We start from the raw sequence: 27,767 nt of genomic DNA, 5'->3' as shown, positions 1-27,767 counted from the left end.
AACACCTGCCACTCTCAGTATATTTACATTTAGAAGTCTCGCTTTAACACGCCAATCAATCAAAATGAAATCCAATAACGACCGCTCACCTTCTCTCTGGCTCACATACCTGTGTTATGTCCCTCTTTTTAAACCAGGTACTCCCGAGCACCAGTCCTCTTTCAGCACACAACTCCAAATGCCGTTCACCATTTCCATTCACAACGTTGAATACCCTGTCCCCCCACCCACCATCTATACCCTCAACTGCCCCATTACTCACCTTCGCATTTAAAAAAAACAAAAAAAACCACTAATATCTGGTCTCGTACATTAAAACTGCTGACACACTTACTCAGCTGCTCCCCAAACACTTGTCTCCCAAGATCTTTCTTCTCATGGCTGCTGGGCGTTAGGGAACTCGGTCCAACGTTTCGAAGGTCTGAGAGAATCAGACGAGCCCAACCTGGACTCAGTTCGACACCCAGACAATAACGGACATTGGCCCTTCTTAGTATATTTGATGATGGACTTTCTTGTTTAACATTGTTCTGTGTTTTTCTCGACTGTAAGTTTTCTATTTTTCCGTTTCCATACGTTGTATTTACATTGCACAACTTTTTATGAGACTGTAAATTTGTTTAGTGTATCCCTTTACTTTTATGTGACATGCACTGTTTTTCTGAATGTTTTCATATTTTGTTTGCGTTTTACGTTTCCTATCCTAGTTTTGTGACGCAGTATTTTTCTCCTTTTTTTTTTTGTAGATTCCAGAAGATGCCTCTCTGAAGGAGAAAGCTGGGATTTATTAAATGATGGAGTACGCACAACTGGTGTTTGAGCACCCACCTAATGGTAGAATGATATTAAGAAAATTAGAGAACATAAGAAAGATTACTGACTTAATATGGACTTAATATGCCGTCGTATTCAATTCTATGTGTAGAAAAATTACGTTAAATGAGACTGTATGAATTTCTTAAGTGCGATATCACATTTCAGATAAATTGCGCATAGCTACATGTTTATTGCCATTCAGTAAGTCAATGTATGTAATTGGGTATTACTTCGAAACTGACAAATCTCTATCTACATATACGTCTTATGCATTTTTTTTAATTCTTTAATATTTTCCTCTACATACAAGTTAGATTGAGGCTGTCAACACGATAGTCTCCATTTGACTTTTGGTGACTGCAAAAAAAATCATATTGTTACCACACGCCAAAAAAAAAATAAACTTTAGAAATCTAAACAAGTGTGTTCGTTTTTATCTATTGAAAAAATATACTTTAAAGGCAGATATCAGAACTGTCTATCGAATGAATTAAGGGGGTCCTTTAACGTGATTCAAATTCTCAGCATCTATTGTAGTATTCTCAGTTCCTCCCTGATTACTAGCGATATCTGGCATTCGATCACGCTGGCGCGTCCTCGCCGCTCACCATGACTTGCAAATCACCACAGTAACTCTGGACACTGTGTCATACAAGGAAGGGTGAGTACTGCTTAAAACATAAGTATGGTTGAGACCGAGGTTCCGTAAGATTCTTTAACTTTCCATGTCATGTTCTCACACATAGGAATCCTCCAGTAATACCTTGCTTACTCAACTTATAAATGTGGGATCAACAGAGGTAAAGTTGTGAGTGGCATGATAATTGTTTAGTCTTACCCTCGATCTGTTAATGAGGGAAGTATATATATATATATATATATATATATATATATATATATATATATATATATATATATTTATATATACACGAATAAAGTGCAGATGAACGCGCACCGTCATAGAACATACAAACTTCCAACTGCCAGGATCGAACCTGGGACCCCTGTGCCACAGGCGGGAATGCTACAGGCCCATAGCCTAACGGTTGCATTCCCGCCTGTGGCACAGGGGTCCCGGTTCGATCCTGACTGTTGAAGGTTTGTATGTTCTATGATATATATATATATATATATATATATATATATATATATATATATATATATATATGGAGACATCACGCACACTTGCCGCAAACCGACATTCACTGAGAACCATTCACTTTCCTCTCTTCCTACTCGTACACATGCCTTACATCCTCGATAAAAACTTTTCACTGCTTCCAGCAACTTGCCTCCCACACCATATATTCTTAATACTTTCCACAGAGCATCTCTATCAATTCTATCATATGCCTTCTCCAGATCCATACATGCTACATACAAATCCATTAGTTTTTCTATTTCTTACATACATTCTTCAATGCAACCACCTGATCCACACATCATCTACCACTTCTAAAACCACACTGCTCTTCCCCAATCTGATGCTCTGTACATGCCTTCACCGTCTCAATCAATACCCTCCCATATAATTTCCTAGGAATACTCAATAAACTTATACCTCTGTAATTTGAACACTCACCCTTATCCCCTTTGCCTTTGTACAATGGCACTATGCATATATTCCACCAATCCTCAGGCACCTCACCATGGGCCATACATACATTAAATATCCTTATCAACCAGTCAAGAACACAGTCACCCAGTTTTTTTTAAAATAAATTCCACTGCAATACCATTCAAACCCGCCGCCCTGCCGGCTTTCATCTTCCGCAAAGCTTTCACTACCTCTTCTCTGTTTATCAAATCATTCTCCCTAACCCTCTCACTTCGCACACCACCTCGACCATGCCTCCATGGTCGATTAATTTGTTTATGGATGGGGTTGTTAGGGAGGTGAATGCAAGAGTTTTGGAGAGAGAGGCAAGTATGCAGTCTGCTATGGATGAGAGGGCTTGGGAAGTGAGTCAGTTGTTGTTCGCTGATGATACAGCGCTGGTGGCTGATTCATGTGAGAAACTGCAGAAGCTGGTGACTGAGTATGGTAAAGTGTATGAAAGAAGAAAGATGAGAGTAAATGTGAATAAGAGCAAGTTATAAGGTACAGTAGTTCTGAGGGACAAGTCAATTGGGAGGTAGTTTTGAACTGAGAAAAACTGGAGGAAGTGAAGTGTTTTAGATATCTGGGAGTGGATCTGGCAGCGGATGGAACCATGGAAGCGGAAGTGGATCATAGGGTGGGGGAGGGGGCGAAAATTCTGGGAGCCTTGAAGAATGTGTGGAAGTCGAGAACATTATCTCGGAAAGCAAAAATGGGTATGTTTGAAGGAATAGTGGTTCCAACAATGTTGTATGGTTGCGAGACGTGGGCTATGGATAGAGTTGTGCGCAGGAGGATGGATGTGCTGGAAATGAGATGTTTCAGGACAATATGTGGTGTGAGGTGGTTTGATCGAGTAAGTGACGTAAGGGTAAGAGAGATGTGTGGAAATAAAAAGAGCGTGGTTGAGAGAGCAGAAGAGGGTGTTTTGAAATGGTTCGGGCACATGGAGAGAATGAGTGAGGAAAGATTGACCAAGAGAATATATGTGTCAGAGGTGGAGGGAACGAGGAGAAGAGGGAGACCAAATTGGAGGTGGAAAGATGGAGTGAAAAAGATTTTGTGTGATCGGGGCCTGAACATGCAGGAGGGTGAAAGGAGGGCAAGGAATAGAGTGAATTGGAGCGATGTGGTATACCGGGGTTGACGTGCTGTCAGTGGATTGAATCAAGGCATGTGAAGCGTCTGGGGTAAACCATGGAAAGCTGTGTAGGTATGTATATTTGCGTGTGTGGACGTTTGTATATACTTGTGTATGGGGGTGGGTTGAGCCATTTCTTTCGTCTGTTTCCAATATATATATATATATATATATATATATATATATATATATATATATATATATATATATATATATATATTGGAAAGAATCACAATTTTGCGCGTGATCAAGATATTCCTATGAATCCATGGGGAAAAATGAAACACGATAAGTTCCCAATGCACTTTCGTGTAATAATCACATCAACAGGGGAGACATAAGAGAGAAATATAATACCAAATGGCGTCTTAGCTTCGACTCTTCGATGTATATCAACTGACTGTTATGTTTCTGTCTTGTGTCTCTCCTGATGACTATTACACGAAAGTGCACTTGGGAACTTATAGTGTTTCATTTTTCCCCGTGGACTTATACATATATATATATATATATATATATATATATATATATATATATATATATATATATATATATATATATATATATATATATAACTGGCATGTTACCAGACCCGAGCACACCAATCCGAACACCACCATCAGGTAACGCTTGTTTACCAATGGCGTCTTAGCTACGTCTCTTCCCTGCATGTCAACCGACCTTTCGACGCCTTGTCTCATTCTTGTATCTCCTCTGACGGTAGGATCATTAATTTCGCTGCCATTACACCTACGGATGATAATTTTACTCATGCCTCTACTTGGAGTTAATGCCTGTGCTGATTTGATAACCAAAGTGTGTGACGCTGATGACTGTTTCTATTTCGCAGTTAAGAGTGGAACGGTGCGATGGCTAGTGTACTGAGAGGGAAGGCATCGTGTGCTATGCACATGGCTAGATATACCAGGTTTTCTGGTTCTCTGCGACTGTCCCGTTGTGCTGGAACGACTCCAGTGCGGCAACAGTTAGACGCACTAGCCCAGGAGCAAGACCAGGAAACAGCAGCAGAAGCCACAGCTCGTCCAACCCATGAGATCCCCGGGCCACGGAGGTATCCAGGTGTGGGCAGCCTTCTCACCCTCTTATGGAAGTATTGTAAGTAATTTCAACTCCCGATGACTATCAACGTCGAAAAGTGTACCGCCTTATAAGAAATGAGAGCACTCGGTTCAGTCCAGGGAATCGTCTAACAATTATTCTTTTTTTTTTTCAGTTTCAGATCATCCTTTTCAGCTTTAGATTTCAGAGATGATCAGTGAGTCTCTTTGGCTCACGCTTGTCCATAATATAAGCATGATGCTGCATGCTCACCAAATTTTCAAACTCGTAGGACACCTGCGGTAGAAAGGGTAGTGAGTGGAGGGATGAAGAAGTAAGATTGTTAGTGAAGGAGAAGAGAGAGGCGTTTGGACGATTTTTGCAGGGTAGTAGTTCAAATGACAGGGAGATGGTAAAGGAAAGCGGAAGGAGGTCAAGAGAAAGGTGCAAGAGGTGGTAAAGGAAAGCGGAAGGAGGTCAAGAGAAAGGTGCAAGAGGTGGTAAAGGAAAGCGGAAGGAGGTCAAGAGAAAGGTGCAAGAGGTGAAAACGAGGGCAAATGAGAGTTGGAATGAGAGAGCATCATTGAATTTTAGGGAGAATAAAAAGATGTTTTGAGAGGAGGTAAATAAAGTGCGTAAGATAAGAGAACAAATGGGAATATCGGTGAAAGGGGCAAATGGGGAGGTGATAACAAGTAGTGATGACGTAGGAAGGAGATGGAGTAAGTATATTGAAGGTTTGTTGAATGTGTTTGATGATAGAGTGGCAGATATAGAGTGTTTTGGTCGAGGTGGTGTGCGAAGTGAGAGGGTTGGGGAGAACTGTTTGGTAAACAGAGAAGAGGTAGTGAAAGCTTTGCGGAAGATGAAAGCCAACAAGGCGGCGGGTTTGGTTGGTATTGACTGTACTGTACTGTAACTGTACTGTTGATTGGTTGGTAAGGATATTCAACGTATGTATGGTTCATGGTGAAGTGCCTGAGGATTGGCGGAATGTATGCATAGTGCTGTTGTACAAAGGCAAAGGGAATGAAGGTGAATGTTCATATTACAGAGGTATAAGTTTGATAAGTATTCCTTAGAAATTATACGGTAGGGTATTGATTGAGAGGGTAAAGGCATGTACAAAGTATCAGATTGGGGAAGAGCAGTGTGGTTTCAGAAGTGGTAGAGGATGTGTGGATCAGGTGTTTGCTTTGAAAAATGTATGTGAGAAATACATAGAAAAACAGTTGGATTTGTATAGAGCATTTATGGATCTGGAGGAAGCATATGATAGGGTTTATAGAGATGCTCTGTGGTAGGTATTAAGAGTATATGGTGTGGGAGGTAAGTTGCTAGAAGCAGTGAAAAGTTTTTACCAAGGATGTAAGGCAAGTGTACAAGTAGGAGAGTAAGAAGAGAGGAAAGTGACTGGTTCTCAGTGAATGTCGGTTTGCGGCAGGGGTGCGTGATGTCTCCATGGTTGTTTCATTTGTTTATGGATGGGGTGGTTAGGGAGGTGAATGCAAGAGTTTTGGAGAGAGGGGCAAGTATGCAGTTTGTTGTGAATGAGAGGGCTTGGGAAGTGAGTCAGTTGCTGTTCGCTGATGATGCAGCATTGGTGGCTGATTCTGGTGAGAAACTGCAGATGGTGACTCAGTTTGATAAAGTGTGTGAAAGAAGAGAACTGAGAGTAAATGTGAATAAGAGCAAGGTTATTAGGTTCAGTAGGGTTGAGGGACGAGTTAATTGGGAGGTAAGTTTGAATGGAAAAAACTGGAGGAAGTGAAGTATTTTAGATATCTGGGAGTGGAATTAGCAGCAGATGGAACCATGAAAGCGGAAGTAAGTCACTGGGTGGGGTAGGGGGGCCAAGGTTCTGGGAGCGTTGAAGAATGTGTGGAAGGCGAGAACATTATCTCGGAAAGCAAAAGTGTGTATGTTAGAAGGAAATGAAATGTTTGAGAACAATATGTGGTGTGAGGTGGTTTGATCGAGTAAGTATTGAAAGGGTAAGAGAGATATGTGGAAATAAAAAGAGTGTGGTTGAGAGAGCAGAAGAGGATGTTTTGAAATGTTTTAGTCACATGGAGAGAATGAGTGAGGAAAGATTGAGAAAGAGGATATATGTGTCAGAGGTGAAGGGAACGAGGAGAAGCAGGAGACCAAATTGGAGGTGGAAGGATGTAGTAAAAAATATTTTGAGCGATCAGGGCTTGAACATACAGGAGGGTGAAAGGCGTGCAAGGAATAGAGTGAATTGGAACGATGTGGTATACCAGGGACGACGTGCTGTCAATGGATTGAACCAGGGCATGTGAAGCGTCTGGGGTAAACCATGGAAAGTTTTGTGTGGCCTAGATGTAGAAAGGGAGCTGCGGTTTCGGTTTCTCATGTATGCTCAACAAACATATGCCTCTGAAGTTTGATCACTCACCTTTATCCCCTTTGCCTTCGTGAATGGCACTATAAATGCATTCCACCAGTCCTCAGGCACTTCCCCATGATACATGCAATGAATATCCTTGCCAACCAAACAACAACAGATTCACCTCGTTTCTTGATGAATTCACCTGCAATGCCATCGACTCTCGCCAACTTGCCACATTTCATCTTTCGCAAGGCTTTCACCATCTCTTCTTCCTTCACCAAACCACTTTCCCTGACTCTCTCACTTCGCATACCATCCCGACCAAAATACCCTACTTCTGCCACTGTCATGAAACACATTTATTCGTCCTTCAAGACACTCACTCCATCTATTCACTTTACCAAAGTCTGTTTCAGTTTCTTTTTGTCCCCTTCACCGATGTTCCCATTTGTTTTCTTGTCTTTCGCATATTATTTACCTACTTCCAAAACATCTTTTTATTCTCCCTAAAGTTCAATGAGAGTCCCTCACCTCAGTTCTCATAAGCCCTCTTTTTCAACCAATGCACCTTTTTCATGATCTGCCGATTTCTCTTATGCATCTCCCAGTCATTTGCACTCCTTCCTTGTAAGTACCGTCCAAACTTCTCTCTTTTCCTTTTCACTAACAACTATACTTCTTCATCCCAACATTCACTAACCTTTCTAATCTACCACCCTTCCATCTTTCGCATGCCACATGCGTCTCTTGCATATCACATCAGAGCTTCCCTAAATACCTTCCATTCCTCATCAACTCCCCTCGCTTCATTCGCTTTCACCTTTTGCCATTTTATACTATATCTCTGCTAGTATTTCTTCACACAAGTCCCCTTTCCAAGCTCACTTACTTTCACTATTCTCTTTTCCCCAACACTGTTTCCTCTTTTTTCCGAAAACCTCCACAAATCTTCACCATCGCCTCACAAGATAGTAATCAGACATCCCACCACCAACCCCTCTCAGGACATTTACACCCAGAAGTCTCTCTTTTACACACCTATCAATTAATACATAGTCTAATAATGCCTGTTGACCATTTCTCCTATTCACAGACGTATACTTGTGTATATATATCTTTTTAAGCTAGATATTCCCAATCATCAGTCTTTTTGAAGCACAACTCCACAAGCTCTTCACCATTTCCATTCATAACACTGATTTCCCCATGCGTACCAATTATTCCCTCAACTGCCACATTACTTACCTTTGCATCTAAATCAACCATCACCATTATTACTTGGTCTCGTGCATCAAAACTGCTGACACACACACTCAGCTGCTCCCAAAACGCTTGCCTCTTCGTATCTTTCTTCTCATGGCCAGAATAAGCACCTATAATCACCAACCTCTCATCATTCACTTTCAATTTCACCCACATCAATCTACAGTTTACTTCATTACACTCTCACACGCTTTCACAACTCCTGTTTTAGGATTAGTACTATTCCTTCCTTAGCTCTCGTCTTCTCACCATTCCCGTTTACCACTGAGCTTCTTTTCACTCACATCAAAAACATCCACGTTTCCTTCTTCAAACATACTTGCTATCTCTGCTCTCTTCTCAAACACCCCAGTTTGATCCTTCGAGGAGGATTAGCATTCACCTCCTGGCTTCTCATATATATATATATATATATATATATATATATATATATATATATATATATATATATATATATATATATATATATATATTTTTTTTTTTTTTTTTTTTTTTACCTCGTCGCTGTCTCCCGCGGTTGCGAGGTAGCGCAAGGAAACAGACGAAAGAAATGGCCCAACCCCCCCCATACACATGTACATACACACGTCCACACACGCAAATATACATACCTACACAGCTTTCCATGGTTTACCCCGGACGCTTCACATGCCTTGATTCAATCCACTGACAGCACGTCAACCCCTGTATACCACATCGCTCCAATTCACTCTATTCCTTGCCCTCCTTTCACCCTCCTGCATGTTCAGGCCCCGATCACACAAAATCCTTTTCACTCCATCTTTCCACCTCCAATTTGGTCTCCCTCTTCTCCTCGTTCCCTCCACCTCCGACACATATATCCTCTTGGTCAATCTTTCCTCACTCATTCTCTCCATGTGCCCAAACCATTTCAAAACACCCTCTTCTGCTCTCTCAACCACGCTCTTTTTATTTCCACACATCTCTCTTACCCTTACGTTACTTACTCGATCAAACCACCTCACACCACACATTGTCCTCAAACATCTCATTTCCAGCACATCCATCCTCCTGCGCACAACTCTATCCATAGCCCACGCCTCGCAACCATACAACATTGTTGGAACCACTATTCCTTCAAACATACCCATTTTTGCTTTCCGAGATAATGTTCTCGACTTCCACACATTTTTCAAGGCTCCCAAAATTTTCGCCCCCTCCCCCACCCTATGATCCACTTCCGCTTCCATGGTTCCATCCGCTGACAGATCCACTCCCAGATATCTAAAACACTTCACTTCCTCCAGTTTTTCTCCATTCAAACTCACCTCCCAATTGACTTGACCCTCAACCCTACTGTACCTAATAACCTTGCTCTTATTCACATTTACTCTTAACTTTCTTCTTCCACACACTTTACCAAACTCCGTCACCAGCTTCTGCAGTTTCTCACATGAATCCGCCACCAGCGCTGTATCATCAGCGAACAACAACTGACTCACTTCCCAAGCTCTCTCATCCCCAACAGACTTCATACTTGCCCCTCTTTCCAAGACTCTTGCATTTACCTCCCTAACAACCCCATCCATAAACAAATTAAACAACCATGGAGACATCACACACCCCTGCCGCAAACCTACATTCACTGAGAACCAATCACTTTCCTCTCTTCCTACACGTACACATGCCTTACATCCTCGATATATATATATATATATATATATATATATATATATATATATATATATATATATATATATATATATATAGGCGGAGTGATTGATGTGTTAATATTGGTATATTTCAACTGAGATTTTGAAAATTAGAACGAATTTGGGCTGCTAGGCGAAACCAAGTAAGGTTTTCAAAATATACATTGAAGTCTAGAACTGTTTCGCGCATTTTTATGTTATTTACTCCATCCTTGTTGCTGGTTTTCATAGCTGCCCCTACGATCATCTTATCTATAGTTTTAGGGTTACTTAATATTCTTACATCTCATCAGCGCCTTTCCACACTGCCTCTAAAATGGCATTTCTTCCAAATGCTTAAGTAATTTCTGTGAATTTCTTTTTTAAACTACATATACATGCACCCTTTTCTTTCCTGATTTATCCACAATGCACCTGATTTAGTGTTACCCTAAGATGATTTCACGAGGAAAAAATGAGAACAAACGAGCAAACATAAAAAATCTAATGGACATGAATAAGTCCGTAACACAGTTGTCTTCATCTTTCCAAAAAGCATTTGATCCCGGACGTCTTCACAAGATTTGGATGCAACTGGCTGAGGACTTTGGCCCCATCATCAGACTTAAGCAGCCAGGGATGGGTAACTTCATAGGAATAAGTGACCCCGATGCTTGTGAGACCCTGTTTAGGACTACAATGGAAAATCCTCTACGAGAAGCGTTAGATTCCCTTAAGAAAATACGGATGGATGCAGTCGACAACTACTTTGAAAAGAAAACAGGCCTTCTCCCTGAGTAGGTTTTGTGTCGAGTTTGAATCTGAAATTACTGTTTGTTTTGAGTAAATATGAATTTCTCACAAGGGTGAATATTATCAAGAGCAAATCAATGTTTATCACTTCCCTTTGGAAATACCGGTACGTATGCTTCCATAACCTGTTTTGAGCATCGTACCTTTATCAGTACATACGTTAAGATACATTAATGCTGAGGTTGACAGAGATATCCCTTTTTCTTTTTATTTTAGAAACAGGTTTTTTTGATTTAGTGACACTAACCACGTCAATAATATTCCAGGAATGGGGAGGAGTGGTGGCGGGTGCGTAGTCGAGTACAGACAACCATGTTGAAACCAAAGAACGTCGCAGATTACCTCGAAAAAATGGACCAAGTCTCCCTCGATTTTGTGGAAAGGTAAGATGTATCAAACTGTAGGTTGTTACATACATTATGCTATTGCTATTAGCCAGAACATAATGCGGTTAGCGTTCCTGACTACATTCACGGGCCGCCCAGGCTTCAGAGCATAGTTCCGAATCCTGGTTACGGCAGTCGGTCCATAGTCAGTCCAACTGTTCATCCACCCCTAAGGGTTGGTCGATAAAATGGGTACCCAACTCAGGCTAGGATATATATATATATATATATATATATATATATATATATATATATATATATATATATATATATATATATATATATATTTATGGAAGTCGAGAACATTATCTCAGAAAGCAAAAATGGGTATGTTTGAGGGAATAGTGGTTCCAACAATATTATATGGTTGCGAGGCGTGGGCTATGGATAGAGTTGTGCGCAGGAGGGTGAATGTGCTGGAAATGAGATGTTTCAGGACAATATGGGGTGTGAGGTGGTTTGATCGAGTGAGTAATGTAAGGGTAAGAGAGATGTGTGGTAATAAAACGAGTGTGGGTGAGAGAGCAGAAGAGGGTGTTTTGAAATGGTTTGGTCACATGGAGAGAATGAGTGAGGAAAGATTGACCAAGAGGATATATGTGTCAGAGGTGGAGGGAACGAGGAGAAGTGGGAGACCAAATTGGAGGTGGAAGGATGGAGTGAAAAAGATTTTGAGTGATCGGGGCCTGAACATGCAGGAGGGTGAAAGGCGTGCAAGGAATAGAGTGAATTGGAACGATGTGGTATACCGGGGTCGACGTGCTGTCAATGGATTGAACCAGGGTATGTGAAGCGTCTGGGGTAAGCAATGGAAAGTTGTGTGGGGCCTGGATGTGGAAAGGGAGCTGTGGTTTCGGTGCATTATTACATGACAGCTAGAGACTGAGGTTGAAGGAATGTGGCCTTAGTTGTCTTTTCCTAGCGCTACCTCGCACTCATGAAGGGGGAGGGGGTTGTTATTTCATGTGTGGCGAGGTGGCGATGAGAATGAATAAATGCAGATAGTATGAATTATGTACATGTGTATACATGTATATGTCTGTGTGTGTATATATATGTATACGTTGAGATGTATAGGTATGTATATTTGCGTGTGTGGACGTGTATGTATATACATGTGTATGTGGGTGGGTTGGGCCATTCTTTCGTCTGTTTCCTTGCGCTACCTCGCTAACGCGGGAGACAGCGACATAGCAAAATAAATAAGAATTAATAAATGTATATATATATATATATATATATATATATATATATATATATATATATATATATATATATATATATATATATATATATATAAGAGCAAGGTTATTAGGTACAGTAGGGTTGAGGGTCAAGTCAAATGGGAGGTAAGTTTGAATGGAGAAAAACTGGAGGAAGTAAAGTGTTTTAGATATCTGGGAGTGGATCTGGCAGCGGATGGAACCATGGAAGCGGAAGTGGATCATAGGGTGGGGGAGGGGGCGAAAATCCTGGGAGCCTTGAAGAATGTTTGGAAGTCGAGAACATTATCTCGGAAAGCAAAAATGGGTATGTTTGAAGGAATAGTGGTTCCAACAATTTTGTATGGTTGAGAGGCGTGGGCTATGGATAGAGTTGTGCGCAGGAGGATGGATTTGCTGGAAATGAGATGTTTGAGGACAATGTGTGGTGTGAGGTGGTTTGATCGAGTAAGTAACGTAAGGGTAAGAGAGATGTGTGGAAATAAAAAGAGCGTGGTTGAGAGAGCAGAAGAGGGTGTTTTGAAATGGTTTGGGCACATGGAGAGAATGAGTGAGGAAAGATTGACCAAGAGGATATATGTGTCGGAAGTGGAGGGAACGAGGAGAAGTGGGAGACCAAATTGGAGGTGGAAAGATGGAGTGAAAAAGATTTTGTGTGATCGGGGCCTGAACATGCAGGAGGGTGAAAGGAGGGCAAGGAATAGAGTGAATTGGAGCGATGTGGTATACCGGGGTTGACGTGCTGTCAGTGGATTGAATCAGGGCATGTGAAGCGTCTGGGGTAAACCATGGAAAGCTGTGTAAGTATGTATATTTGCGTGTGTGGACGTGTATGTATATACATGTGTATGGGGGTGGGTTGGGCCATTTCTTTCGTCTGTTTCCTTGCGCTACCTCGCAAACGCGGGAGACAGCGACAAAGTAAAAAAGAAAAAAAAAATAAAAAAAAAATATATATATATATATATATATATATATATATATATATATATATATTATATATATATATATATATATATATATATATATATATATATATATATATTATATATATATATATATATATATATATATATATATATATATATATATATATATATATATATATGGGGGGGCTGGAAATCCTCCCCCTCATTTTTTTTTTAATTTTCTAAAAGAAGGAACAGAAGGGGGCCAGGTGAGGATATTTCCTCAAAGGCCCAGTCCTCTGTTCTTAACGCTACCTCGCTAATGCGGGAAATGGTGAATAGTATGAAAGAAAAAAGAAATATATATATATATATATATATATATATATATATATATATATATATATATATATATATATATATATATATATATATATATATCTAGAAGAGGAAACAGAACGAGTCAAGCAGATAGTGCTCATCCTCCTCGAAGGCTTAGACTGCGGTGTCGGACTGTGTGTGGATGTAATTAAAAGGAGAAGAAAGGAAGAAACCTGGATGTTCCGGCTCAAGGGTAAAGGGGAAGAATGTTTTGGAAAAGTTTTGGGAGTAATGTCAGTGAGTGGTGAGAGGACATCAGCTAAAGAAGGAGTAGCCCTACTCCTAAAGGAGGAGTTGTGGGAGTATGTGATAGATTGTAAGGAAGTAAACTCCTGATTGATGTGGGTAAAACAAAGTGGATGGAGAGAGATGGGTGATTATTGGTACTTATGCACCTGGTCATGAGAAGAAAGATCTTGAGAGGCAAGTGTTTTGGGAGCAACTGAGTGACGGTGTCAGCAGCTTTGATGCACGAGACCGGGTATTAGTGATGGGTGATTTAAATGCGAAGGTGAGTAGAGTGGTAGTTGAGGGTATAATTGGTGTGCATGGGGTATTCGGTGTTGTGAATGGAAATGGTGAAGAGCTCGTAGATTTGTGTGCTGAAAAAGACCGGTGATTGGGAATACATGGTATAAAAAGAGAGACATGCACAAGTATAGGTATGCGAGTAGGAGAAATGGTCAAAGGGCATTATTAGATTACGTGTTGATTGATAAGCGTGTAAAAGAGAGGTCAAAGGGTATTATTAGATTACGTGTTGATTGATAGGCGTGTAAAAGAGAGACTTTTGGATGTTAATGTGTTGAGAGGGGCAGTTGGTGGGATGTCTGATCTTTATCTTGCGGAGGCGAAGGTGAAGTTTGTGGAGGTTTTTAAAAAAGAAGAGAGAATGTCTGGGAGAAGAGAGTGATGAGAGTAAGTGTGCTTGGGAAGGAGACTTGTTTGAGGAAGGACCAGGAGAGACTGAGTGTAGAATGGCAAAAGGTGAGAGCAAATGACGTGAGGGGAGTGGGTGATGAATGGGGTGTATTTAGGGAAGTAGTGATGGCATATGCATGAGATGCATGTGGCATGAAAAAGGTGGAGATGGGCAGATTAAAAAGGGTAGTGACAGGTGGGATGAAGAAATAAAGTTGTTAGTAGAAGAGTAAAGAGAAGCTTTTGGACGATACTTGCAAGGAAGGAGTGGAAATGACTGGAATATGTATGAGAGAAAGCGGCAGAAGGTCAAGAGGAAGGTGCAGGGGTTAAAAACGAGGGTAAATGAGAGTTAGGGTGAGAGAGTATTAAAATCTAGGGAGAATAAAAAGATGCTTTGGAAGGAGGTAAATAACGTGCCTACGACAATAGTATTTTGAAGGTTTGTTGAATGTGTTTGATGATTAGAGTGGCAGATGTAGGGTGTTTTGGTCGGGGTTGTATGCGAGTCAGAGGGTGGGGGAAGGTTTTGGGAGCGATGAACAATGTGTGGAAAGAGGGAACCTTTTCTCTGAGGAAAAATGGCATGTTTGAAGGAATAGCAGTTCCAGCAATATCATATGGTTGCGAGGCATGCGCTATAGATAGGGTTGTACGGAGGAGGGTGGATGTGTTGGAAGAAATGTTTGAGGAAAATATCTGCTGTGAGGTGGTTTGATTAAGTAATGAAAAGGTAAGAGAGATGCGTGGTGATACAAAGAGTGTGGTTGAGGGAGCAGAAGAGGGTGTATTGAAATGATTAGGACACATGGAGAGAATGAGTGAGGAAAGATTGACAAAGAGGATATATGTGCCAGAGGTGGAGGGAACAAGAAGGAGCAGCACTTTATACTGTTAAGCTTGAAGTATTTCGTTTGGCATTTGAATATGGAGGAAATTTCCAACGGTATTACAAAGATTCAGAAATCTATCTTGACGAAAAATTACGTTGTAGACTATATGCCTGAACTGCAGAATCTGTGACAACACAGGAATCGAGAATGTACTTGAAAATGTAACTTCCATCACATATAGATTTTCTTTTGTCTGTCTATCCTTTTTATTCCAGCTTTGTTACAGAAGATATCCATCTCTACCATTCTCATTTTTTTTTTTTTTACTCAGTGGCTTAAGTTCCACATCTTAACATCAAGTTGAGGAAGTATGGAAAGTGTATTTTGCGCACTCTGTATTGATCTTTTTGTCATTCATCTGAAAATTCAGTGCACCCCAGCTTTTCTCCTGTGACACACACTCAACTCCACCTCTCCTATTTCAGTTCTCGACAAACTTCAACTCCCTGATACCTCAACTTGTCCATATTTTCTAGTTTCTTGCCACTCAGATCTATACTACTCTGTGACATCACTCTCCCTCAGAATATAATCTTCATTGGGATTTACTCCAAACCTCTTCCTCCCCCACACATCCATCAGACTGAGCCACCATGCTACCCAACTCCTCATTTGGTTAAGCAAACAGTATCATATGCACACAGTAGCTGTGGCATCTCTCCTTGGCGTAACAGCAAAGTGATGATTTCCAAATTTTCTACTCAAGTGATGCCCATAAGACTTGAAAACGTTAATTAGCAATCAGTGACAAAACTCGACGCACTTTCACAGCAAACCACTCTTGCACATGCACCATTTCTATAATAAAATATCTTAAAAGAATACCCGTTCTTCTTGCGAACCCGGTGATTATTCATGGTGTCCTTTGTTGCGCATTTCGGAATCTTCTATGTACACCATTATAAAACCACTTAAGCTTCTTCTCTGATTGGTTGATGTTCCTGACACTTATCAGATGAAAACAGTGCAGTGTCACAGAGGCATCCTTGTGTCAGGAGTACCATTAATAACTCGCCTGGCTTGGCAGGAGTACCATTAATAACTCGCCTGGCTTGGCAGGAGTACCATTTATAACTCGCCTGGCTTGGCAGGAGTACCATTAATAACTCGCCTGGCTTGGCAGGAGTACCATTAATAACTCGCCTGGCTTGGCAGGAGTACCATTAATAACTCGCCTGGCTTGGCAGGAGTACCATTAATAACTCGCCTGGCTTGGCAGGAGTACCATTAATAACTCGCCTGGCTTGGCAGGAGTACCATTAATAACTCGCCTGGCTTGGCAGGAGTACCATTAATAACTCGCCTGGCTTGGCAGGAGTACCATTAATAACTCGCCTGGCTTGGCAGGAGTACCATTAATAACTCGCCTGGCTTGGCAGGAGTACCATTAATAACTCTTCTTTATTTCATCCTCAAAGAATTGCGGCCATGCAAGCAGAGTATGGGGAAATGCCGAGCGACTTCCAAGTTGAACTTTACAAGTGGGCTCTCGAATGTGAGTACTGAAACATACAACACTTCTCTCTTTTTTTTTCCGAAGGAGGTAAAAAAAATATGCAGACATTTCTTTTTCTTTAACAAAGTTAAAAGTAGTTACCATTTCCACATCATATTACTTATGGATGATGGTATTCGATCATGTTGATATAACTAACATACACGAGATAATAATGAAGATGAGAAAAAAGAATTTTCATTGCCTTCTCTTTATGGGAATGTTCTACTCTGTCCCCCCCGTTGGATTCCTGTTTAGTTCACAGTATGTATTAGTATGCTGAAAGGCAGAGAAGATTTGATCAAAATATTTTCAACACAGAACCCATCAACACTAGACATGTACTGTGTAATCAAGACCCACAAACTAAACAATCCCCTACGGCCAACAATAAGGTGTATAGGTTCTGCTACATATAAGCAATCCAAGTGGCTAATGATATTATTGTATCCTTTTGTGGGCACCGTTTCAGATTCATTCGTAAAAAAAAAAAAAAAAAAAGCGAGGATTTGGTTAGAGAGATGAAATCCTTAAATGTAAAGTATCCTTATAGATTAGTTAGTGAGTTTTGATGTGAAATTGCTGTTCACCAACGTTCCGGTAAATGATGTGTTATCTTGCCTCCCAAACATCTTGACAAACAACACTGAGGGCATCCCTAGTAAAAACATAATCAAACTGATAAGACTTTGTGTAGATAATTCATCTTTTGTGTTTAAGGGCAAACATTATACACAACAATGCGGTATGGCCATGGGTAATCATTACTCTCTCCCCTGTGTTGGCAAATATTTACATGGAGAATTTTGAAAGCCATTTGCTAGCCACTATAATGGAACAAAACATAGTTTGGCCCCGATGTGTGGACGACGTACTCTGCTTTTGGCCTAATAATCTACCCACTGAGGACTTTCAGGATAAGTTAAACTCGTTAGCTCCCTCCATAAAGTTTACTCATAAAGTCATATAGAAGTCATCAGGAATAACGGTATATTGAAAAATAAGGTTTACAGAAAACCTACAAATATACTGTCTTATGTCAAATGGCGTCCTAGCTACGTCTCTTCATTGTATATCAACTGACTGTTATATATTTTCTTGTCTCTCTCCTGATGTGATGATTACATGAAAGTGCACTTGGAACTTATAGGAATATATATATATATATATATATATATATATATATATATATATATATATATATATATATATATATATATATATATATATACAGACATATACATATATGTGCACATGTACATAATTCATACTTGCTGCCTTTATTCATTCACGTCGCCACCCCGCCACACCTGAAATGACAATCCCCTACCGCCGCATGCGCGCAAGGCAGCGCTAGGAAAAGACAGCAAAGGCCACATTCGTTTACACTCAGTCTCTAGCTGTCATGTATAATGCACCGAAACCACATCTCCCTTTCCACAGCCAGGCCCCACAAAACTTTCCATGGTTTACCCCGGACGCTTCGCATGCCCTGATTCAATCCAATGACAGCACGTCGACTCCGGTATACCACATCGTTCCAATTCACTCTATTCCTTGCACGCCTTTCACCCTCCTGCATGTACAGGCCCCGATCGCTCAAAATCTTTTTCACTCCATCCTTCCACCTCCAATTTGGTCTCCCACTTCTCGTTCCCTCCACCTCTGACATTTATCCTCTTTGTCCATCTTCCCTCACTCATTCTCTCCATGTGACCAAACCAAATTACGATGGTTTTGACAAGTGGATGATAACAAGGTCATGAGATCTGGAAAGAATGATGATTTCATGAGCTCACCAAGTCACCTTACATGAGGATGATTAAATATAATCCGAGTTATTGCACTGGCATTGACAAGACATGGTGAAAGAAGGCACCAGATGGATTTCAAAATTTTCGCGAGATATGCTTTAGAAATTTGCGTGAAAGCAGAGGTAGACATGTTGCCTAACCCGTTGCCAGAGTTCCAAATCAGGAGAACTATAAGGGAATCGAGGTGTCTGCTGGTAATTGTTAGAACTCCAGTCACGTATATGAATAAAGGAGACTTTTGATAAGCTGATCCTGGCACCCAGTGCAGCACAAAGATTTAAAGGAAATGGGATCCAATAATAAAAGGTAACTAAGATTGGTGTAAAGGTTGGGGGATTAGTGGTAGAAACTAAGTAGTGGAACTGTAAAGCCTGGCATTAGGTAAATGTAAACAAGGCAACTTGATGGTCAAGAAAGCCATAGAGTAGGGGATCCTTGTGAATATAAGACTCTCTACTCATTTTGTGGAAATAGGTATTTGCTTCACAGATTCTTCCATTTTCTCACTTCCATTTTCTAACTGTCATGTTCAGTGCACCGAAACCAGAGCTGACATCTTTAGCAAAGTCTCTTAGACCAATTTCTGGTTCAGCTTTATAATAGCATGTGTCTCCCCTTTGCCATATACTATGTCGCTCCAGTTTACTCTTAACCCAGGCCAGCCTCGAACCCACCTGAAGTACCTCTTACCCCATCTCCATGATTACCCCTCCTTCTTACTACCTCCATTTCTGCCATGTAGATCCTCTTTCTCAGTCGTTCTTCACTCATCCTCTCCAAATGTCCGAACCATTTCAGCGCATTTAAGTCATCTCTGGCAATCAGGCTGTGCTAACTACCATATATTGTTCTTACGCCGTTATCCCTTACGTGATCAACAACCCTCGTTATACCACTTATTGTCCTTAAGCATTTAATTTCGTACACATCACGCCTTCCTTCGCCTTTTTTCTTTTTCTTTTTTTCACTCATCGGCCATGACCCGCATCCTTACTGTACTGTTGGGACTGCTTCACTTCAGACAATAACATCTTTGCTTTGATAATGATAAGAATAATGATAATCCTCATCCTAATTCTGGTCCAGATCATTTTTCTACAACTGCTACTAATAACGATAATGATAGTTATAGTAATGATTATATAACAATGATACTATCAATGATGATAATAATAGTAGTAGTATTCATAATGATAATAATGATGATAATACTAATAACAATAATAAAAACTAATAATAATAATAATAATAATAACAATAATAATAATAATAATAATAATAATAATAATAATAATAATGATAATATTGATAATAATAATGAGTTCAAAATGCAGTTCACATGTTATGGAAAGTGATGCAGAGAATGCACACCAAAATGTACATGAAACACTATAATAATGATAGTGATAATGGTAATTATAATATAATAATAATGAGTTCATAATGCAGTTCATATGGAATGTAATGCAGAGAATGCACACCAAAATGTACATGAAGCAGTTTAATCGATATTTCAAGACGTTATATTAACTTGCAGCTGTTGGTCTTGTGGCGCTAGATCGTCGGCTTGGATGTTTGGTGCCTAACATATCACCAGACTCAGAGCCTATGAGGCTCATCTCAAACGTCAACGAAATGTTCAGTGCGATGAATGACACGGAGATGAATGTCCCTTACTGGAAGCTTTTCCCAACATCTTCCTATAAGAAACTGGAGAGGAGCCACAATGAGTTCCTGGAGTAAGTTGGAGGCTGTGTTTCTTGTGGTTTGATCTGACTTTCACATTTCTTCTGACAAGAGGGAAATTCTCTGTTTACTGATGGGAATGCCTTGGCAGAATTGCAGATCGAAACATCCGACAGACAGAGGCAGCATTTCTCTCCAGGGACCCCAGTGACAGACGGGATATATCAGTCATGGAAAAGCTGCTTTTAACACCTGGTCTTTCTCGAAAAGATGTTGTGACTCTCACTCTAGACATGATCTTCGCAGGCATTGATACAGTATGTGGTGCACTGTAGTAAGATATTTCGTACACTTAAGAATCTGATTTCATGTCTGAATGATATATTATATACTTTTTCCCCTCAGCAGGTCTGTATAATTGCTTTCTCAAGTTATACTGAGCTGCGTCTTTGTCTAATTTCCTGTTTCTTTTGTATCCATTTTACATAAACCCCTTCTCATTCAAGTCTAGTCTGTTATTCTGTGGCCATCAAACATCATGGGGATACATCTGTTTTTAGTATGCAAAGTTTCACAACGTTTCATCATTTGTGTGTCCACGTATCATTATCGTCTCACACCGGGTATGTCCAGTGCAAGAAATGATTACCTCTGTATCTCATCCCACGACTCTGTAGATGCTCATTTGCCTTGTGTCTCACGTCAGACCTCGCACACGATAGGGTTCACCCTGTATTTGCTTGCACGTCACCCCGAGGTGCAGGCACGGCTGCAAGAGGAGTTGGACAATGTTCTCGGAGATCATCAGGGTCCTCTGACTCCTAAACACCTGGCTCAGCTCTCCTATCTCAAAGCAGTTATCAAAGAGTCTCTCAGGTAAGTAACATATGTTGTTATGCTCGGGGTCAGACTCCACACCTTCTGTGTTTAACCTCACTTAAACCTGCACTTAAAACCCAAAATATTCTATCATACTAGATTAGAATAGTATTGATGAATGTCGTACCGTATTCAATATACATACATATATATATATATATATATATATATATATATATATATATATATATATATATATATATATATATATATATATATATATATATATATTTATTCCCTTTCTACAGGATTTTCCCTTTGACAATTGGAGTTGCCCGGACCTTGGACCGAGATGTCGTTCTCAGTGGATACCTTGTGCCGAAGGGGGTAAGTTACTTGCACTCGTGTTGATGATATGGAAGACTTTTTCAAACCATTTTTATCCCACGTAATGACCCTAACTCTGGTTTGTTGCACACTGTTTTCTCCGGATATCCAACCTGTTGAGGACTGTGTGACGAGTCTTAATGTTCTGATGGCTTAATGAAGAAGAAGAAGAGCCGCTGCTCGTAGCCTGTGTATTGACGCAATTAGCAAACTGAGGTTAAAAATCAAGTGGTCTGAGTAACCAAATGTGTCTCTGACCACACGGTACAGAGATCTACCGTTCCTAAAGCATTTGCAGAAGATTCTGAAGGTATGACCTTGCTGTCAGTTCTAAGAAATCATCATAGCTTATTGCTGGGGCAAAACATATATTTACTGATTTTGCCAATTGAATAAGGAAATTTCTAAATTCCTGCGTTTTGAAATGAATCAAATTTTCCTCACCTCTCACGACCCCTCTCTCACCCGTCCATCTTTCGCATGCCACATACATCCTTGTACATGTATGCAGTACTTCCTTAAACATCCCCTCTATCCCCCATTCCTCACCCGCTTCCTTGGCTTCATCTTCACTCATCTCTCTGCATTCTACGCTCAATCTCTCCTGGTATCTCTACCCACAAGCCTCTTTTCCAAGCTCACTAACTTTCACATCTCATTTTCCAACGAGCTCGCTTCCTTTTTATTTTTTCCTCCTAAAGTATTTACAAACCCTTGCCCTCGCCTCCATAAAGCTTATCATCACTTTCAACACATTCATATTCAAGAGTCTCTCCTTAGCACGCCTATCAAATAAGTATATAATTCAGATACGCCCGTTTGCCAACAACTCACCCTCGTATACTTACGAATGCTCCTGTTCTTAAGCTAGTTATTTCCATTTACCAGTCCCATTCCAACACAACTCCACAAACTGTTCACCAATCTCATTCACAACATGAGGTATCCCATAACCGCCAGTTATAACGTCAACTGCCAGCTCTTCTATTCTCACATTCAAATCATCCATTACTAATACTTGACCCTAAGCAGCTTCTGACACACACACACACGCACACACACACACACACACACACACACACACACACACACACACACACACACATCAGCTGCTCACCAAAACACCCACCTAACTCGTTTTTAGTCGTCTCATCTGCAATGTGCCTCAGCTCTAAAAATCTCCCACTTTTCTTGATCCATTTTCATTTGTACCTTATCAGCTTTGGGCTCACTTCCTTACAGCCTTTCACACATTCCTACAACTTCTCTTTGTAGAAGAGCTGCCCCCTTCCATAGTTCTCGCCCTTACGCTAACCCCTTAAACATTCCATAACCTTTCTTTCCATTTCCTCCTTATCTCGCTCAGAGTTGGAACGCCCAGGCTCCCCTCTTCAAGCATGCTACCTATCTCTCCCTTTTTCTCATCATGGTTACGTCCACGCACATTCAGACACCCCAAATTAGAAATGTATGGAGGGAAGGGTTTCAGCCCCCTTCCTCCCTTCCCCTTTAGTCGCATCTTACGACAGGAAGGGAATACCTAAGGCGCAGTATCTACTCCCTTATCTCCAGGATACCAAGAAAAGGATATTTGGGTGTAGGATGCGACCTGAAGGGCGAGTGACTTCTCCTCCGTCAGGAGACGTTCAGTGAGGTTAACCCTGAGACTGTCACTGACGGGAGGAGAGCAGGCCCATGCAGACTGAGGAGAGGGCGGCTTTGGCGAATTGAGATTCGACCGTAGATCATCCTCATCGATCTTCGGGGGTTGGTAGATCCTTAACCCCGATATTCCCAAGGAATATCTCGCGAGACAGCAAAGCTGGGTAGAAAATCAGACCATTAGAATCTAAGAAAAGAATGGCTGTTCCGCGAGTGTGTGAAATGACACATTGAGATTAAGAGTACATAGATAATACATGCATAAGTAATATAGTCTAGTAGATGTAGACAGCCATGGAAGGCCATGATAGTTAATAATCATATACCTGAGATTAAGATTAAAGTGAGCCGGTTACTTCCACAATTTGGATAAGCATATGGGTGAGTCGCCTTTAGATAAATGTTGGAGTAGAGCATTTGACGAATAAGTGACGTATGATTGTAATATTCTATTGTCGTACTTTGTTCAGTTTAATCATGTTGTTTAACAGGACTACATTTGAGCACCATCTCTAGGGATTTCGGAGCTCATGTTAAGCTGCTCACTAGATGCAAATACTTGCTTAAGATAATATAATATTCATCATAACATGAAGAGCTTTTAGAATACTTGAATGCTCCTTATTTAGCAGATGCTACTGTCTTCGTGTCAACACATGCAACACGCTGGTAACATTCAAGGTGTCGCTATCAAATGATATCCTCTTCTTCCTCAGTGGTTGGTGTTTACCCTCAGTATGTTGTCTGGCTGGGACGAGAAGTACTTTCCACAAGCGGACAAGTTCATCCCCGAGAGGTGGCTGCGTCACAAGCCCTTGGGACCCATTCATCCATATGCTTCTCTTCCCATTCGGTACGGGGACCAGAATGTGCATTGGACGACGCATAGCAGAGCAGGAGATGTACACCTTTTTAGCAAGGGTAAGGCCAAGACAGCGTAAGACTTTAACCACGAAGAAAATGAAACACGACAAGTTCCCTAGTGCACTTTCGTGTAATGATCACATCGTCAGGGGGATGCATTGCACATGACAGCTACAGAATGGATGTGAGTGAGTGCGGCCTTTCTTCGACAGTTCCTGACGCTGCCTTGCTAACGTGGGAAACGGTGAACGAGAGAGAGAGAGAGAGAGAGAGAGAGAGAGAGAGAGAGAGAGAGAGAGAGAGAGAGAGAGAGAGAGAGAGAGAGTATTCATTTATTTATTACACTTGATCGCCGTTTCCCGCCTCAGCGAGGCAGCACCAGAAAGCTGACGAAGAATGGCCCATCCGCTCATATGCATATATGTACACATAAACGCCCATGCATGCACATATACATACATATACATATCAACAGATACACAAACATACATATACATACACAGACATCAACATATATACATATGTACATATTCATACTTGCTTGCCTTCATCCATTCCTGGCGCTACCCCGCCCCAAAGGAAACAGCATCTCGCTACCTCTGCTTCAATGGATTGAACCGGGGCAGGTGAAGCGTCTGGGGTAAACCATGGAAAGTTCTGTGGGGCCTGGATGTGGGAAGGGAAGCTGTGGTTTCAGTGCATTATTACATGACAGCTAGAGACTGAGTGTGAACGAATGGGGCCTTTGTTGTCTTTTCCTAGCGCTACCCCGCACACATGAGGGGGGAGGGTGTTGTTATTCCATGTGTGGCGGGGTGGCGATGAGAATGAATAAAGGCAGACAGCATGAATTATGTACATGGGTATATATGTATATGTCTGTGTGGGTATGTATATGTATACATTGAGATGTATAGGTATGTATATTTGCGGGTGTGGACGTGTATGTATATACATGTGTATGTGGGTGGGTTGGGCCATTTCTTTCGTCTGTTTCCTTGCGCTACCTCGCTAACGCGGGAGACAGCGACAAAGCAAAATAATAATAATGATAATCAAATATATATATATGAATTGCTAAGGTGTTATTAGGATGGACAAGTGGTCATAGGATAGCTCGTCGAGTGTTCCAGCTGGTCCATGTGAGTCGGGCTGGTGAGCAGAAGGTGATGTCTGGTGGGGATGGATGCTGGAGGTGGTGGGCTGGGAGTCTGGTTGGCTGCTTGTGTAGGGTGAGGCTACTGAGAGTTTGCCGTTGGTTTTCTGTGAGTATTTCACCTTTGGGGATCTTAGATGTGAGTGCAGAGCCAAGTGGAATAGTGGGAATCAAAATCTCCACAGAGATAAAGTGTTGGGTATGCTGATCAGGTTTTGTAATTGGCGAGTTTATGTGGAGGGGGATGTGGAAAGGGAAAGTATGTAGTTTTGTTGATTATGTTGTAGTCAGTGATGTGAAGGTACATTTTAGGGTGATGTCATTGTTAAGGAACTTTGTCTCGTGTCAGTGGTGACGGAGGATGGTATGGTTCGGTGGGTTTTATGAGCCCTCATTGTCCTTATTATCTGTCTTCTCTTACGATTTTGTGGTTGTGGAAAGGTGGGAGGGAGGATATGGGTGTGAAGCTGGTTACTTGAGTGGAGGGATATGTGTTGCGTTCTCGGAGTTGGTTTAGTATTTCTGTGTTCCTGATGCCATTGGCGTTGAGCTACCTGGTGAAGTCCTCAGGAAGTCTTCATCCCCACAGCCTGTGCTGGGCTCAGGATGCTGGATTTGGTCGTTGGTCGACCAAGATGTTGGAAGCTGCATTCCTCAGGCCTACTTAGCCCCCCCCCCCCCAAAAAAAAAAAAGCCTTGCTCTTATGATACTTTTCTGGGCACTCGTCCAGTGCACAGTTGAACCTTTCTACTGCGCTTCCATTCTGTTTCTGGTGGTAGCTGACAAGATGTTGAAGAGTCCAATTTGCGAAAGAAATAACGCTTTGAATGATATCATCATTGGTGTTTTCTTTCTTGTCTTGAAGGTCCGCAGTTTCCAGCTTGCTGTCCCGCTGCATTAAGGCAACCGTTGTATTGTTGTGTTCCCTGAAGGTTATTCGTTAGACATTTTTACTCCCGAGATCTTTTGTATATTATTCAACTGGTTTACGACAGCGCCTGTTTCTGTCTGATATTCTGTGTTGCTTTCTAATCTTTTCATTATTTTTTCCATACCGTAAGAGCTGAAACTTATCTCCAATGAAGAGTATGTTGTTCTCGGTTGCCCAGTTAAAGACTTCGATTATGTCTCTCTGTAGGCTTCTTGCTTCTTCTATTTCGGTGATTTTTTTCATGCCAATTCTCGTATCACCTGCTAAGGATGTTATGAAGCTGTGGCTTGTGTTTGCGTCAAAGTCAAATATATGAATGATGCAGACTGATTACCCCTGAGGGATAACCGGTCCCCAAGAAATCAGAGCATATTAATCATCATTTGCGTACCATAAGGCATTTTCATATGCAGACAGACGTCGCCAGTTTCCTTTCAGAAGCATTCACGTGCAAATCAACATTCATTTGTTAGTTCATAGACATTGTTGATATGGTGTTAATGATCATATTTCTAAAAAGATTCTATATGTGTCCAAATCCTTTTAGACACTTTGAAGGTGATTAGTGTATAGTATCTTCATGTATTTTCTTTTTTTCTTTTTCTTCAGGCAATGCATCGCTTCAACGTAGACTTCAAGTATGAGGATATCAAAATTGCCTTTTGCCTCGTATGCAAGCCGTCCGCGCCACTCAAGTTTACCTTTTCTGAACGGAAATGAGGAAAAAATCATGTTCTCTATGCATTGTTTAGTACATCTAAACGACATTCAAGAGTGCACTGATATATCTCTTATTAGCAGACTGATTTAGTATACAAGAATCTATTAATGGCCTTAATATATCATAAATACAATAATACAGCCCTATTAAAAGGTCATGCACTAATTGCAATCAACATGAGAACATTGACAGTTCACAAGAATACGTTATTATTAAAGATGAGATAAAGATAGCGATGGAAAGAAGAGGTGGAAAAGCCGAAGGTGCGAGATCGGACCGACCTGACGTGGAGGACGAGGGTCCATTGCTTGGCCACAGACACACCCACACCCAGAGACCCGGCTGCAGTCCAGCGACTAAAAATATCCAGCTGAGACCATGTGTGTTACACACTCAAGTGAACTTTGAGCAACAGAGAACAAGAAGTCCGTTGCAATTGTGAATTAGGATGTTTAGCTATTATTAGCAGTTGTGTTAGGATGCATGCCACATTATTTCTGATACTGTAAACAGCCTTAGATGTTAAGGTATCCCAGTCACTGCGTACACAGGCACATTTAACTGTCATGTTATGTGTACCCATGTCATTCTATTTAGGTATTAAATGTAAGAGGGTTATTGGTCTTTCCTTGGCCCACAGGAAAGTGAGTAGTCAAAGTATGCTTGGTAGTCCCTTGGCCTAGTTGGGTCATTAATGTCTTAATTAAGGGGCCTTGACTTAAACCATGGCTATGGGCCCCCATGGCAGTCTCACTTGAACATCATCAACCATCAAATAATAATCTCAAGTTGATACAAACCAGTAAAAATGTAGCAATAGTA

The 27,767-nt window shown here is 41.0% G+C and overlaps 1 protein-coding gene across 1 annotated transcript; it reads left to right on the top strand.

Moving 5' to 3' along the window:
* The first annotated feature begins 1,357 nt into the window (after window positions 1-1,357).
* LOC139760257 (probable cytochrome P450 49a1) lies at window positions 1,358-27,563 on the top strand. The gene is given in 12 exon segments (XM_071683193.1): window positions 1,358-1,477; window positions 4,408-4,673; window positions 10,441-10,681; window positions 10,964-11,080; window positions 16,828-16,904; window positions 20,256-20,457; window positions 20,556-20,721; window positions 21,111-21,280; window positions 21,532-21,610; window positions 23,989-24,117; window positions 24,119-24,193; window positions 26,834-27,563. Coding segments are annotated over 11 exon segments (1,614 nt in total). The 5' UTR covers window positions 1,358-1,477; window positions 4,408-4,426; the 3' UTR covers window positions 26,945-27,563.
* Window positions 27,564-27,767: the final 204 nt, after the last annotated feature.

Source organism: Panulirus ornatus, chromosome 3 (assembly GCF_036320965.1).
Source record: "Panulirus ornatus isolate Po-2019 chromosome 3, ASM3632096v1, whole genome shotgun sequence".
Classification (NCBI taxonomy): Eukaryota; Metazoa; Arthropoda; class Malacostraca; order Decapoda; family Palinuridae; genus Panulirus; species Panulirus ornatus.
The sequence above is the reverse complement of the archived record's forward strand: the minus strand, read 5'-3'. Positions and strand labels throughout refer to the sequence as shown.